This window comes from Perognathus longimembris, chromosome 14 (genome assembly GCF_023159225.1).
Source record: "Perognathus longimembris pacificus isolate PPM17 chromosome 14, ASM2315922v1, whole genome shotgun sequence".
Lineage (NCBI taxonomy): Eukaryota > Metazoa > Chordata > Mammalia > Rodentia > Heteromyidae > Perognathus > Perognathus longimembris.
The window spans coordinates 42604107-42618134 of NC_063174.1; the positions used below are offsets into that span (position 1 = coordinate 42604107).

Sequence of the window (14028 nt, forward strand, 5' to 3'; positions counted from 1 at the left end):
GCTAATTGGAGATAAGAGACTCATGGATGTTCCTACTCAGGCTGACTTTGAATGAACCTCAATCCTCAGATCTCAGCCTTCTTAGTAGTTAGGGTTATAGGCATGAGCATATAGGCATGTACCCAGAAAGACATTACCTTCCCCATCTTGATGATAAGGAAACTTAGGATCAGAATTAGCAAGTCTTGTTTATTTATGTAATTATTTGTTTAGCATTGGCAGTAGGGCTTGACATCAGTGCTTTGCACTCTTGCTTGGCTTTTTGTTCAAGACTGTCACTCTATTACTTGAGCCACACCTCTCCTTCTGGCTTTTTGGTAATTATTTGCAGATAAGAGCCCCATGGACTTTCCATCCAGGCTTTCAACCACAATCTTCAAAGCTCAGCTCCCTGAGTAGCTAGGATTATAGTCATGCGCCACTAGCATCAGCTTCAAAGTTAGCAAGTCATTGTATACGATCAGCAAGTTAGAGACAGATCCAGGACCAGTTTCCTGATTCTTAATGGGGTGTACCTTCTGGACTAAAAAACTCTGAACCAGGGATCTGAATTCCAGTCTTCTTGATAGGTATTTACATCTATATTCCTGAAAGCTCAAACAAATGAGCTCTGTGATTGGCCAGAGCTGATGTCCAGAGTGAATGTAATACCAGAATAACACCAGGGACTTCTGCAGGACTTAGTTTACATGGCAAAAGAACTTGTTTTCACTTGGCTCAGGCTTTTACTGGAGGTGATTCAGAGTCCCAAGGTACCAGCCTACACCATCCAAGAGAGGATTTCCAGGAGCAAGTTGGAGAGATGTTTGGAGTTGCAGCAGTATACAGCAGAGACTGGTTTGCTGTATTCTGGCCCCAAAAGGCATAGTGCCAGGGGAAGTTGTGAAAAATCATGTTACACTTGGAGCAAACTTGGTTAACTCAGTCGTAACCCTCCTATGCAGGTCCAGCTAAAAAGAGAAGCTCAGAGCCCTGATCATTCCTGCCAGAACAGTGTTTATGCCTAGTTCAGTACCCTGACATCTCTAGACTTCCCAGAATTACTATCACAACATCTCAGTCCAAGTGGTTGGCAGCAGCATCTCTCCCAGGCAATCTGTTTGCTTTGTTCATATGAATATCTTGCATGCCCTTACCTGAAGAGGCAGAAATGGAAGAATGCGAACAGAAGTCTTGTGCCATGCCTGCACGTGTGTTTTAACTGAAGCAGGTTTGGAAATACAAAGAGAAAGTGCTATCAGCATCCTGTTGTGCTTAGAGGAATACCGGCAGTGAATCAGCCAACTGTGAGCCCTAGTGGAAATATGAAAGAACTATATCTCTCCCAAATTGGGGTAGAGATCAGGGTGTCTGTTCTGTCCTCATTGAGTACAGAAGACAGGACGAGGAGAGATGAAGTTCTTCCTATTTAGACTTGTGTGGCTGTCCAGAAATGGTTGTGAGTAGGTTCTAACCCTCAGGGAGGGGCACCAGTCTCTTACCACACAGTTGTGAAGGGATGAGATGTGTTGAGGATGAGAGCAACTGAGAGCCCATGTGTAGGCAGGCCCACACCCAGGTGAACCCCAGCCAGGGAGATCTCAGGCTCCTTAGGTTATGTGACCAGAAGGAAGGAGCTCAGTGTGCTAGAATATGATAGGCACCACAGAAAGAAAAGGCCCAATGTTCTGCACAATGGAAAAAGACAGAATAAGAGAGTTGCTCCAAATAGGCTGTGTGCCTGAGATGACTGGCACTAAGCACAGAGATGGCTCAGTTCTCAGCTATAAAGGTGGGGACAGCCAGGTGTTATTCAGGTGAGATGGGACGGGACAGGTGTGTTGGTGCGGCTGAAATAGGAAGTAGGATATCACCTAGCCCTCACTTGGAGAGAAGTCTTCTTCCTTCTGACACTCGCATGTGGACCTGAACGAGAGACGGCAGCCGTCTGAGGAGGAGGTACTGGGAAATTCTCTCTAAGCCTTGCAAGAAGCAAACTGATGGTCAAGTGATGTCTCTTCCTTCCCAGCGTTCTAGAACTTCCCAGACCCTGGCTGTGTGTGGAGTGTGTGTGGCCTCGCCCGTATACACACAGGAGGACACATTGGGGATGTGCTTCCTGAGTCCATAAGTGTGCTTGACGGACTGGGTTTACCTAAAAGACCCTTTAAGAGAAAGCTCTTGAAAGATGATTACAGAATTGAGACACCATCATTTAAAAGTGCCCGAGGCAAACTCCTTTGAAAATTGCAGCAGCGGAGGGACAGAGAAAGAACCACGCAGCCCTTGATTGTTGCGCTGCTCCCTCAGGACCCACCCTCCCCCTCCCCCTCCGTTTCTCATCTGATAAGAGAGCGAGCAGCAGTAAGACTCCTCATCTATCTTATGAAAATCCGATTCCGAATGGCTGTGATCAAAACCAGCTGGCTGTCACCAGCAGTGGCCTTGCGCGGAGGGAGCCGCTCAGAAGCGTCCCGTATGTGGGGGTGGCACGGGTGCCACTGATCAAAGGAGCATTTTTTTAATAAATATATATAAGGAAAAGATACAAAACCTAAGGATTTAGAAATAAAAGCAGAGTGGTTTGTCTTGTTTTTCCTCTGCGTTACACGAAGAGGATGAAATAGAATTAGATTTGCCTGGTTTCTGTCACACTTTGACCGCACCTCTACGAAGGCGCTCTCTGTCACATTAGTACTGTCTCACTCATCCTGTGTTGCATTGAAGAGAGTGGACACTTCTTCAGACTCCATTCCTTCCAGCTACTGTGTGTGTGTGTGTTTGTGTGTGTGTGCGCGCGCGCACGTGTGCACACGCGCTGGCCATGAGACTTGAACTCAGGGCCAGGATGCTGTTCCTGAGTTCTTCCTCTCTCCTTTGTAAAGCTAATGTTCTACCAGTTGAGCCACAGCTCCACTGGTGGACTTTTGATGGCTAATTAAAGAGTCTCACAGACTTTCCTGCCCAGGCTGGTTTTGAACTGTGAGTCCTCAGATCTCAGCCTCCTGAATAGCTGGGATTACAGGTATGTCTCAGTGACTGGCTCCACTCTTTGTTCATCTCATGTCGTCCTTAATGCATCTTTACAGATAAAAGTTGCAGAAACCCACCAGGAAGCCGTGAAAGGATGAGGAAGGGACCTTGTTCTTCATTTCCTTTGTCACCAGTGGGATAATGATCCCTAGAGGCCACTCTGCCAGGTGGCAAGTCTTCTCAGAATTGTGTCCTTTAAGGCTCCTGGACCAAGAGAGTTTCCCTCCCCCCCCTTGGACAACCTTGTTGGTCCCTGCTTGTCTCTCATGAGCACTGGCTTTGAGTCTCTTGCAAGGCTCATCTGTCTGTCTTGTCAATACTGACACCTTTAGCACGGTCAGTGGTCAGTGGCTGGCATGGCTCTTGGGGGAAGTCTCCATCTGGGATATTGCACTCATGGCATGAGGGTACACATTCATACTGCAGACTTCTGGGGGCTGAGTGCTCCCATAGCATACTTCCTTCCCTGTTGATGTTTCAGCCAGAAAGCAACCATGGGGAGGCCTAGTCTGTGGCAGGAGTCAGTCAGGCTAAGCTTTCGTCTCCACCCAGGGGAGGCCAAGAGAGTTGTCTGAGCACCAGTAGCTCTGAGGAACAATGTTCTCCTTCCTCTCAAGGGCTGTTCTGTTCTCCAGCAGCATTAGGAGGGAATCAGTTTAGCAGGAGTCTAGGGCACTTCAACATGTGAGACACAGATAAAAAGAACCACCCCACGCTGACACTCCCCCACCCCCCCACCCCCGCCGCAGGTGCCTCCTTTGGCTGTGCATCTGGGCTGTGGTCCTCCTTGCTCCTGTGGGTTTGAATTCCGCTGCTCTGGCCACCATCACCATTCCCTCGCCCTTCTTGCCTGCCAGTAGCGAGGACAGCCTGGACCTGCATTGCTTAGTCAAAAGCACAAGGGACAAGTCTTAATAAAGCAAGCCTGCCAGGAACCTGGAGACATGTTTGTGCCCCTTGTACCCCGGTCTGGGGAGTGCCAGGGACCGCTCTGGAGCTCCTCCGAGACCTCTTTCCCTTGTTCCTTCAGTGTTTGAAGCCTGTTGCCTACTGCTTCCCCCTTTTCTTTTCCCTTAAAAAAAAAAACTCTCCATTTTTTCCACTTAGAAAAAAATTATTTATACGATTGAGATCCACTAATTAAAGCCATTTTCTGGTATTTGGTTACTGGAGCGTTTGATGTCTCTCTGACAAGACCATGAAATGCACGGGGTGTCCACAGGGACAGAATTTGCTGAACACGGCTCTTTGTAAATGAGGGGACATAGTGTCGCAGCAGCTCATGAATATGAAACGCCCATGATGCCACCTCAGTGGACTTGGGAACACAGATGAATCCTGTCATGTGCTAAATGAGACCAATTTCTTTCACTTAACTTCATCTTCAATCAGACCTTCTTCCATTTGCCTGTTTAAAATTCCCCCTACGTGATGCAGAAGGTAACAGCATTCAGTAAAACAAAGTTTTGCAGCTACAGAGGAAAATCATAATGATTGCTGGCTTAAAGTTGCCATCTCCTAAAAATACGGATGTTCTTTTCTTTCGCTTTCGAGCTCTACTAATATGTGTTGACTTGGGGCATAGAACTAGGGATTGGTCTGGACTGCTTTTCTTAGGGGTATCCTGAAGCAGCACGCCTAGTTTGCTTTCCTGTGGACTGGCAGTTGAACTTGGCTCTGGATGGTGGGTGTGAGCCTAATCGGCCTGTAAATGCCCTGCAGCAGCCAAGCAGAGTGGGGGGAAGCTTGGGAAGCAGGCATGTGGGCTCGAGAGCGGTTAGTACATGACATTAGGGGGCAGATGTCAGTAAATATCCCAAGGGGCCTGGTAAGGTAGAGGTAAGCCAACCACTTGTATCATTTTAGTAAGATGTCAAGGTAAAGACATGCTAGAATACAGAAGAGACTTTATAGCTGTATAAATGCCTTTCTAGATTCATACAGAAACCTCTGACCGAGAAAACCAGTAAAGAGCTGGGGACCTTGCTCAGTGGTAGAACACTTGCCTAACATGTTCAAGGACCAGGGTCTGTCTCCCAGCTTTGCAGGTGATAATGGGAGGGGAGGAGAGGGAAAGAGGAGGGAAGGGAGGGAGAGAGGGAGGAAGGAAGGGAGGGAGGGAGGGAGAGGGGAGAGGGAAGGAGGGGGCAGGCAGGCAGGTAGAAAAAGACTATAAGCTAAAGGGACATACATTGGAGGGGCTGGCTCCCTTCCTGAAATGTCACTGCCCAGGCAGGACCAAAGGCCAGGCTGGGTAGCATCCTTTGTGTCTTCTTTCTCACAAGGCTTCAGTGTGTGCTCCAGGTAAAGATTCTGCATAGTGTTGGAGGCACACTCATGTCCACCTAGGAACTCACTTTCTGTCCCGGGGACACACGCACCTGGATGGAAATGCAGACTCGTGTGGGATGTGAGATGTGAGGCTTCCTCACCAGGAGAGGCAGCTTGGTTCTTGATGTCAGCCCTCAGGAGTGGAATAGAAACCCTCTGGGATTTTGCTTGGTAGTTAGCAGTTTCGTCTCCTGTGCTAATGTTATCCATGATGGATGTATCTCAGGGTGAATGACTGCTTCTCACTTCTTTGAAACCAGTTCTGACTGATCTAGTGCTTTTCTGTACATTTATAATATTTATTTAGGTACCATTTCCTCCTCCCTCCTTCCTTTCATCCCTTCTTCCCTTCATCCCTCCTTCCTTTCCTTTTCTCCTTCCTCATTCTACCAGCAGAACTACATCCAGCCCCACGCTTATTTACTTCTGTGGTTTCATCTGGTATTTGCTTTGTTGGATGCGTCTTTTAGGTGCAGAGACTAGTATTCTAATATCAAGATGAGTTTTCCTTTTGGCAATCTCTTTGCCTCTGCCTCTCCCTCTCGCTCTCCCCCTGCCTTCTCCCTTCCTTTTCTTTCTGGTACTAGAGCTTGAATTCAGGGCTTCGCACTTTCCCTGGCTTTCTTGCTCAATGGCTGCTGTTCTACCACTTGAACCACACCTCGAGTCTGGCATTTTGTTGGTTAATGGAGGAGTCTTGAAGACTTTTCTGCTTTAGCTGGCTTTGAACCACGATCTTCTAGTATCTCCAGGATTACAAGTTACTTCTCACCCCAGAGGACTTTACTTTTGTGCATGCTACCTTTTGCTTCAGTTCGCAGCTACTGTGTCCCTCCTTCAGGAAGACCTTCCCTAACCCTTCACCCATGTCCCAGATTCTAAATTAGACCTTCTCTGGACTTCATTAGATGCACTGTAGAGCATTCATTCAATAGAATAAATACTATCTAGACAATTATTTTTAAAAAGATAAGAAAAACCCACATCTGTAGGAAGGTATAAGGATAGGAGTTCCAGAACAGTGCATATATAACGTGATTTGCGGCAGTCATGAAAGGACTGATCTTCTATGATATCTATAAACTCTCTTTAGTAAATTTTACACAAGAAATTAACTGATTTGCTTCTAGGGAGATGACTGGTTCTCGTGATAGGAGAGGAAATTTCATGTTAAACTTCTCCCTAGCCTTTGACTTTATTATCTATCTTACTTTCACACGTTCTCTTCTGAAAAACCATCATCACTTGCCAGGATGAAATGAAAAGATGAAGATGAGACCATGAAGCTTCTCTACATGTTTAGTATTACAGTATCTGGCCAGTGGATAAGAATAGACGTTGAATATTTACTATGTGCTGAGCACAATGCCTAATATTTTACACAAGTTTTTGCATTGGATGCATAGAAGGATCACACAAGGCAGGTGGAATGATGGTTTGCATTTTACAGATGAAGAAAATGAGGCACAGATTCATGTGGTAGAGTTGGAAATGAAAGCTGGCCTCCTGCTTCCAGGGCCTGAGGCAGTCATGACCCTGAATGGCACTTATGTATACACACACTGCTTATACACATGCAGCTGCCACAGTGCTCCCGTCAGTGCTCTTTGTCATAGACAGAATTACTAGATTTTCAAAATAGGGTGTGGATAGACTGGGTGTGTAGCTCAGTGAGAGGGCACTGGCCTACATGCACAAGACTCTTTGTTTGGTTCCTAGCATGGTAGGTAGGTAGGTGGATGGATGGATAGATAGATAGGTATAGTTTTAGTTGCTCACTAGTACCAGAGCCAGTGCTTAATGTGTTCACATTCTTTTAAGTTTTGCATGCTAAACTTTACAACCTGAATGAGACTAGGCCATCAGCCCCTATGTGCAGATCTGTCTCCGACTCAATTGAGCAAAGCAGGGCTGGGCCATTTCTTTTAGGTAATTTGGTGAAGAAGCAGATTTTTGAAGTCTTCTATTTTTTAGTTTGTTCATGGTATCTGTGACAGGTGTGGTTGGGAGAAGAGGAGAGAAAAAGAAAAATAGCTCCCCACAACATATTATGTCCACATAAGCAAGCCCTTGTCTGTGATTATAAATCAGAAAGTAGAAAATGGTGAAGTTCTTTGAAGTTTACCCAAAACCTGCTTTGTGGCCACCTGTTCCGCTGGGGGCCGGGAATTGGATGGCCTGCCTCTGCTGCGACGGCACAAGCTGTCACTGCACCGGAATGTTCCAGCTTGCCTCGGCCTGGCTGTCATCGCTGGCTTTGTCCCATGCAGGCAGTTCACTGAGTTCTACTGGGCACCAGGCTTCCAATTAGAGAGAAATCCCACTGTGTGGCCAGCCCCACCAGTGCCACTCTGAGCACCCCCCTCGCTAAGGCCTGTGCCGACCTCTGATCCGTCACAGATGGGCCGGCCCCACACACTTTGTGCACATTTGGAGGAGGAGGCAGGGACCAAGAGGGAAGCCCAGGGGAGGCCCGAGTGGACATTGGGCAGAAGTGCGATTCCTCGGAGCTTGAAGACGCTGGGCATAGTTGACAGGACCCAAATGCTAAAGTTGTTGAGGGAATGGGGAGTTTGAGAAGACCCCGTCCTGAGCCCGAAACCCAGCATGGGGCATTTTCTTACCAACTTCTGAATATTCATCTCAGGCTGGACTCCATGGCTGAGGAGTGCCAACAGTGAGCAGCTAACTGGCTCACTCCAAAACTGTCACACTGCTGATGGCGTATGGCACAGCCGGGTCCCTGTGCCGGGGCCATGCTGACTCCCAGCCTAGAGCCCTGCTTGGCCTGCGCGCGGGAGCCAGCAGCACTTCCAGCCTGCGCAGCCCGAGTGTTAACCATGGAGACAGTGGAAAGCTAAACAAATAGCAGAAGAAATGGAGTCTTAGTGGGTTCCACATCTAGCGCTTAGGAAAGTCAGGGAATAGAAGCTATTCTTTGAACAGGTTCTTTCTAGATATAGGACTTGCTGAGTGGGACTCATTATTTTGGGGGTGTTGTGCATGTGTCTTTCATTTCCTCTTAACACTTTATTTTTATCCCTTGTCACTATCTTTCTCTGCCTGTCTCTTTCTGTTTTATTTTCTTTTTTCTCTGCCTCTCCCTTGCCTGCTCTTTCATTCTCGCTCTCGCTCTCTTGTTCTCTCTCTTTCCAGGTACATCATTTGTGAGTAATAATAAAGACAGCAGGCTTGGAACTGACATTTATATACTGTGGCTTAGCAGTGGCAGAGTCTAAATAATGAATCGGCTGGAAGTGGCAGGAGCCTTCCCAGCTGCTCTTGGAGTGACTCCAGGCCTCTTAGAAATGAAGCTTTCTTCACTCTCTCGAGACTCTCTGGGGCTTTTCCTTCTTTTGGTTTTTGCAGTTGGTTTGGAAGTCCTAGAACTGTCTGACCCCCACTTGGATTTTTTTTCTTGCCCCTGCTTTTTTTTTCTGCTCTAATTCATGAAAACAAAACCTCTCAACCCATCAGTGATACTGATTTGGAAAAGGGAACATTTCGGGAGTTTGGTTTGCCCCTCATGAGAAGATGGCCAACTTTTGGCTTGAGGAAGTTACCATAATGAAGTGCCATGCTGTCCCAAACTGGCCTCATGTATCTGCACACATCTGTAATTGTGTCTGGACAGTTCAGAGAAGGTAAACCTCCATGAGACAGGGAGAAATATGTGATTAGAATCAGTATGTTCTAGTAAGCCTGGCAGATGAAAACTCTGCCCTCTGAAACAGCGATGGACATATGTCCATCTATGGACAGAGACGAGAGACTATGTCTCTCTGTCTCTCTTTCTCTCTCTTTCTGCCTTCCCTCCTTCTACCTCTCCCAATGATCTAATGTTGACTCGTAAACATCACAAACGCAATACCTGCATCTTCTCCATGCCTCTCACCCCACAGGGACTAAACTTCACCATAAGCTATCGAGGGAATGAAACCTATCCAAGCCATAGTATGCCTTATTTTGCAAATTAACTCTCTTTCTGAAAGCCTAGATCTACACCAAAAGGTAGAATAATTGAAATTTCCTAAGTACATGGCATCTGAAAGGTATTCTGGAAAGCCCAACAAGATTCTAGTCAGATACCAGGCCATACACTCAAGAGCAGGGAGGTCAATGGACTATGTATTTACAATAATGTATGCTTTTCATTTTTAGATGATTACATCCTTCCAGGTGGATTTTGGGTTCATCAAAGATTTCCTTCAGTTGAAATTTGAGAATCGTCTTAAAGAGGAGTCTTTGAATATCATCACTAACATCCATGATAGGATCAGGGATATTGAAAAACATTATTGCCAGGTAGACTTTCTTGTTCTCTGCTGCCTGTGTGGCTTGATCTACTTACACACATGCACACTGCAGTGCTGAATTTAGTAACTTAAACGGGGAAGAAAATTTTTCCTAGGGTGTGACTCATGTAACAGCTTCTACTTAAAGCTTTTCTGTGTCTGAGGAACTTCTAGCTTTGTATGTGAGCCATTGATCTTCACATGTACCTTATCAAGTAGATCATTATTTTTCCTCTATTGCAGAGGAGGGGGCTGAAGCACAGAAAGTTAACTTGCTTAAAGCCACTGATTGGTTCAACAGCTTGGGCAGGCAGCTTGATGGTTGATCTTGCCTGCCTGCCTTCTCTCCTTCCCTCCCTCCCTACCTCCCTCCCTCCTTCCTTCCTTCCTTCCCTTTCTCCTTTCTCCAAACTTCACAAGGACCAACACACACACACACACACACACACACACCCCCAACAACAGCAAGTTCTTACAGGCATATACATTTCTTTTAAAATACTTTATGCTTAAGCAATTAAAACCATTCTAAATAAAATTTGAGTTTGACTTTTGAAAATAATTATTTTTCTTCATGGCAGAATATTTGGGTATTTGATTATCATGCTTGTTTGGCATTTGGTTTTTTTTTCTGTCTATCTTTAAATCTAAGATTAGTGATAATGTTAGGGATTTTTTTCTATTTTTAAATCCTAATGTCAAACTAACATTATTTTCTTTATTTCTGTTCTTGGGGCTTGAACTCAAGTCTTAGGTGCAGTCCCTTAGCTTTTCTTGCTCAAGATTGGCACTCTACCACTTGGGCCACAGCTCTACTTCCAACTTTTTGGTGGTTAATTGAATTAAGAGTCTCATAAACTTTCCTGCCTAGTCTGGCTTTGAACCTCAGTCCTCAGATATCAGCCTCCTGAGTAGCTAGGATTACAGGTGTGAGCCATTGGGGCCCTGCTTTTGTGTATTTATAAGGGAGAGAAGATTAAAAAAAAAAATTCCTGACCCAAGTAGTGAGATGGAGAATTCTTAAGTGCCAAATCACAACAATGACCTATTGATATCAGAATGAGCCTCCCCAATCTGTTGTCAATTTCAAACAACCCTTTCACCAATAAGATGAACTTCTATCATTGGAATTCCACACTAGATGGTATAGTGTAAAACTTAACCCCTGATGTCCTGACTGTTAGACTATATTAGACAATGCCAGAAACCAGGCAGACATCCAGGTGCAGCTAAGCAAAGAGAAGGTTTATTGGCAGCAGGGGGCTCTGCTCCTCTCCTCAGGCCAGGCTAGGGCTCTCCTGTCCCCAGGCCTGGGCTCCGTCTGTCCTGTCCCCAGGCCCGGGCTCCGTCTGTCCTGTCCCCAGGCCCGGGCTCCAGCTCTTCTGTTCCCAGGTCGGGGTTCAGCCTCAGTGCCCAGGCCTGGGCTCCTCCCTTGCTCCTGAAATAGCTTAATGCCACGCCCCCTCCTATGTCCTAGGCCACAACACAGCAGGTTCCAGAATTTCCCTGCCTGGCCGGTTATGACAGATCCATTGTGACGTTTTTATGCATGTATATAATAGACTTGCATTGTATCACTCATCTCTTGCCCTTCATCTCTCTTCCTCTTTCTTTCCCCTCCCAGGCAAGTACTGGAGCTTGAACTCCAGTCCTGGATGTTGTCCCTTAACTTTTTCCTTCAAGGCTAACATTGTAGCACTTGAAGCACAACTCCATTCCTGGCTTTTTGGTGGTTAATTGGAGATGAGAGTGTCAGGAACTTTCCTGCCTGGGGTGGCTTGAACTGTAATTCTCAGATCTCAGCCTCCCGGGTAGCTAGGATTACAGATGTGAGCCACCAAGGCCTGATAGAGTTCAGCTTTCACTTAGAATGAGACGGGTCCTCAGGAGGGCAAGAGGACCAAAAACTCATTGTCTAACTTAGCTGTCAGTGAGATTTCGATGACTGGTGTTAGATTATCATAGGAACAAGAGCAGAAACAGGAAACCCAGTAGGAAATTATTACAGAATACCTACAGAAAAATATATGGGAAAGCAGCAGTTGGAGGTCCTGAGGTGCACGGTTAATGTCTAAATATGTGTTGAAAGCAAGACTGGTAGGACAAACTGATAGGCTGATGGCATCAGAAAAGCTCTAGGGTTTTGGACCTACTTTGTTAACTGAAAGAATGCAGTCACCATTAACTCTGTTGAGAAAGATAAGAAGATGGTAAAGCTAGAGACATAGTCAGACATATGGACAGAGATATATGTCTCCAGAGATATAGTCAGCTCGTGTCATTTGGCATTAAAGGCCCTTCAGCTGCAGGGGAAATGTGGTAGCCAGGACTGGGACCATTGCTTTCTAGAGCTGATGTGTAGATAGGTGTTGGTCATGAGTGGGCAGTGCTCACAATGACTTTACGTCATCAGTCATGTGTCTAACTGTGCCAGGCACATTCATCAGTTCCTCCCAGACTTGCCTCTGTCGTCATATAGACTGTCTCTGAATGCTGGGACTCCCTTTGCCTTCTCTACATGTCTCCGTGGAGGCCCACAACAGGGCCCCTAACTTGGCATAAGCCTCAGAGTCACAACACAGGAGGAAATACAAGTGTCTGAGCCCTGCTAGGAGGTTCTCATGCAGCTGGTTCTGGGATAAGGCCTGGAGCATTGCTAAAGCTCCACCTTTAATCCTAAAATATACTCCCAATAAGGTTCCTGAAGGCAGGACACTGGGTCTGAGTGTCCCTCCGGCCCCGGCCCCAGCCACACCGCTGGTGCAGAAGGAAGGCACGTAGGAAGTGGAGAAGCAGGCAGGATCCCCATTCGTGCACAGCTGGGTCTCTGCCTCTCGTTGCAGATATTCCCATCATCCCAGATCTGGAAGACGTGCAAGAGGAAGACTTTGTTTTGCAGGTGGCATCCCCTCCAAGGTAGGTTAAGTTAGGTGTGAAGTTGGCAAGGAAACAGAACCCATGAATGAATATATCCATGTACCAGCTGTTGTGGACCTTGCAGAACCCAGTGTGGATCCCAGTCTTGGTGGTGCTGGCTCCATTGCCTTTCTCACTTTGTTAGGACATTTTGTTTGCATTCAGTGTCTGGAGATGGTAGGCAGTAGCTCTCCTGGAACAGAGCTCTCCTGGTTGCTTCTCAAACTTTCTCTTGCCTGCAGCATCCAAGTAAACCGGGTGATGACGTACCGTGACCTGGACAATGACCTCATGAAGTACTCGGCCTTTCAGACCCTGGTAAGTGGAAGAGCTTCTGCTCAGAGGACTGGCCCTAGGCCTCTGTGGAGAGAGTTCTCAGTTCCTCCATTGTTGTACACAGTTCCACCTCCCCACAGCTACCTGGAAACCTCACCTCTGCTGGTAGCATCTTTGGGCATCACGCAGGGTGATGAAACCTGTCTTCCAGGCATTCCCAGTGGGGAGGACCCACCTGCTCCCTGATGAATGGGGCCTCTGGTGGTACCTTGTGGCCACCCTGTTGTCCTCTGCTCCTACGGATGTGGTGTCACCACTTCATATGGCACATACCCAGCCTGGAGAACCTGTAGCCTTCCCTCCTTCCTCAGTGGCTGTGTGGTTCCCTCATGGCCACACTCTTAATGCACTTCTGTGGGTCTCACAGAAAGATACTTGTGCCATCCTCAAGGCTCCACCTGCTGTTTGTGCATTTACAGGATGGGGAGATCGACCTGAAGCTCCTCACCAAAGTACTTGCACCAGAGCAAGAATTGCGAGAGGTACAGTAGCAGCTCCCCACTCCCAGCCTGTTAGAGTCAGCAGGCCCCCAGGCCAGCCTACACCTCCCAGAGGCCTAGGTGAGATGGGAAGTTGGCTACACCAAGGGGGAGGGACTTCCTTTGCCTTATTTAGAGATACTGCTCTTGGCAGGATGACGTTGGCTGGGACTGGGACCATCTGTACACAGAGGTGTCCTCTGAGCTTCTCAATGAGTGGGACCTGCTGCCTGAGACAGAAGAGGACCCCGAGGCGAACACCTGACCCCGGAACCCTGGCCCTGGACTTGAGCAAACGCAATGAGCCTAAAACCAAGAGAGCTTGCAGCAGCTTAGAATTTTTATATGAAATATTTTGTAATAAAAATATTTTCAGTAGACCACATTGGGTCATACAAATGCAATAAATGACTTTATTCTGTGGTCACTTTCTCCATTTCTTTCCAGCACTCTCTTGATGAATGATGGAGGGCAACGTTTTTTATTTCTATTTTTTTGTAGTGGAAAGTTGAGACAGGGTCTTACTATATAGCCCAGGCTGGCTTTGAACTCTCTTGAGTACTGGGATTACAGGCATGCATCACCATGCCTGACAAAAAGGCAGCTTCTAATCTGATGTTGAAGAGCATGAAGATGGGTGCTCCTTCTGGTCTTTGTCA

General features: G+C 46.8%; 1 protein-coding gene across 1 annotated transcript in view; it reads left to right on the forward strand.

The window, feature by feature from the left end:
- Ift43 (intraflagellar transport 43) overlaps nt 1-13796 on the forward strand; it is a 74853-nt gene extending 61057 nt beyond the window's left edge. The window contains exons 6-9 of the mRNA XM_048362163.1: nt 12482-12554; nt 12797-12872; nt 13310-13372; nt 13524-13796. Coding sequence (XP_048218120.1) covers nt 12482-12554; nt 12797-12872; nt 13310-13372; nt 13524-13634 — 323 coding nt within the window. The 3' untranslated portion in view covers nt 13635-13796. The remainder of the gene's footprint in view (nt 1-12481; nt 12555-12796; nt 12873-13309; nt 13373-13523) is intronic.
- The last annotated feature ends 232 nt before the right edge of the window (nt 13797-14028 follow it).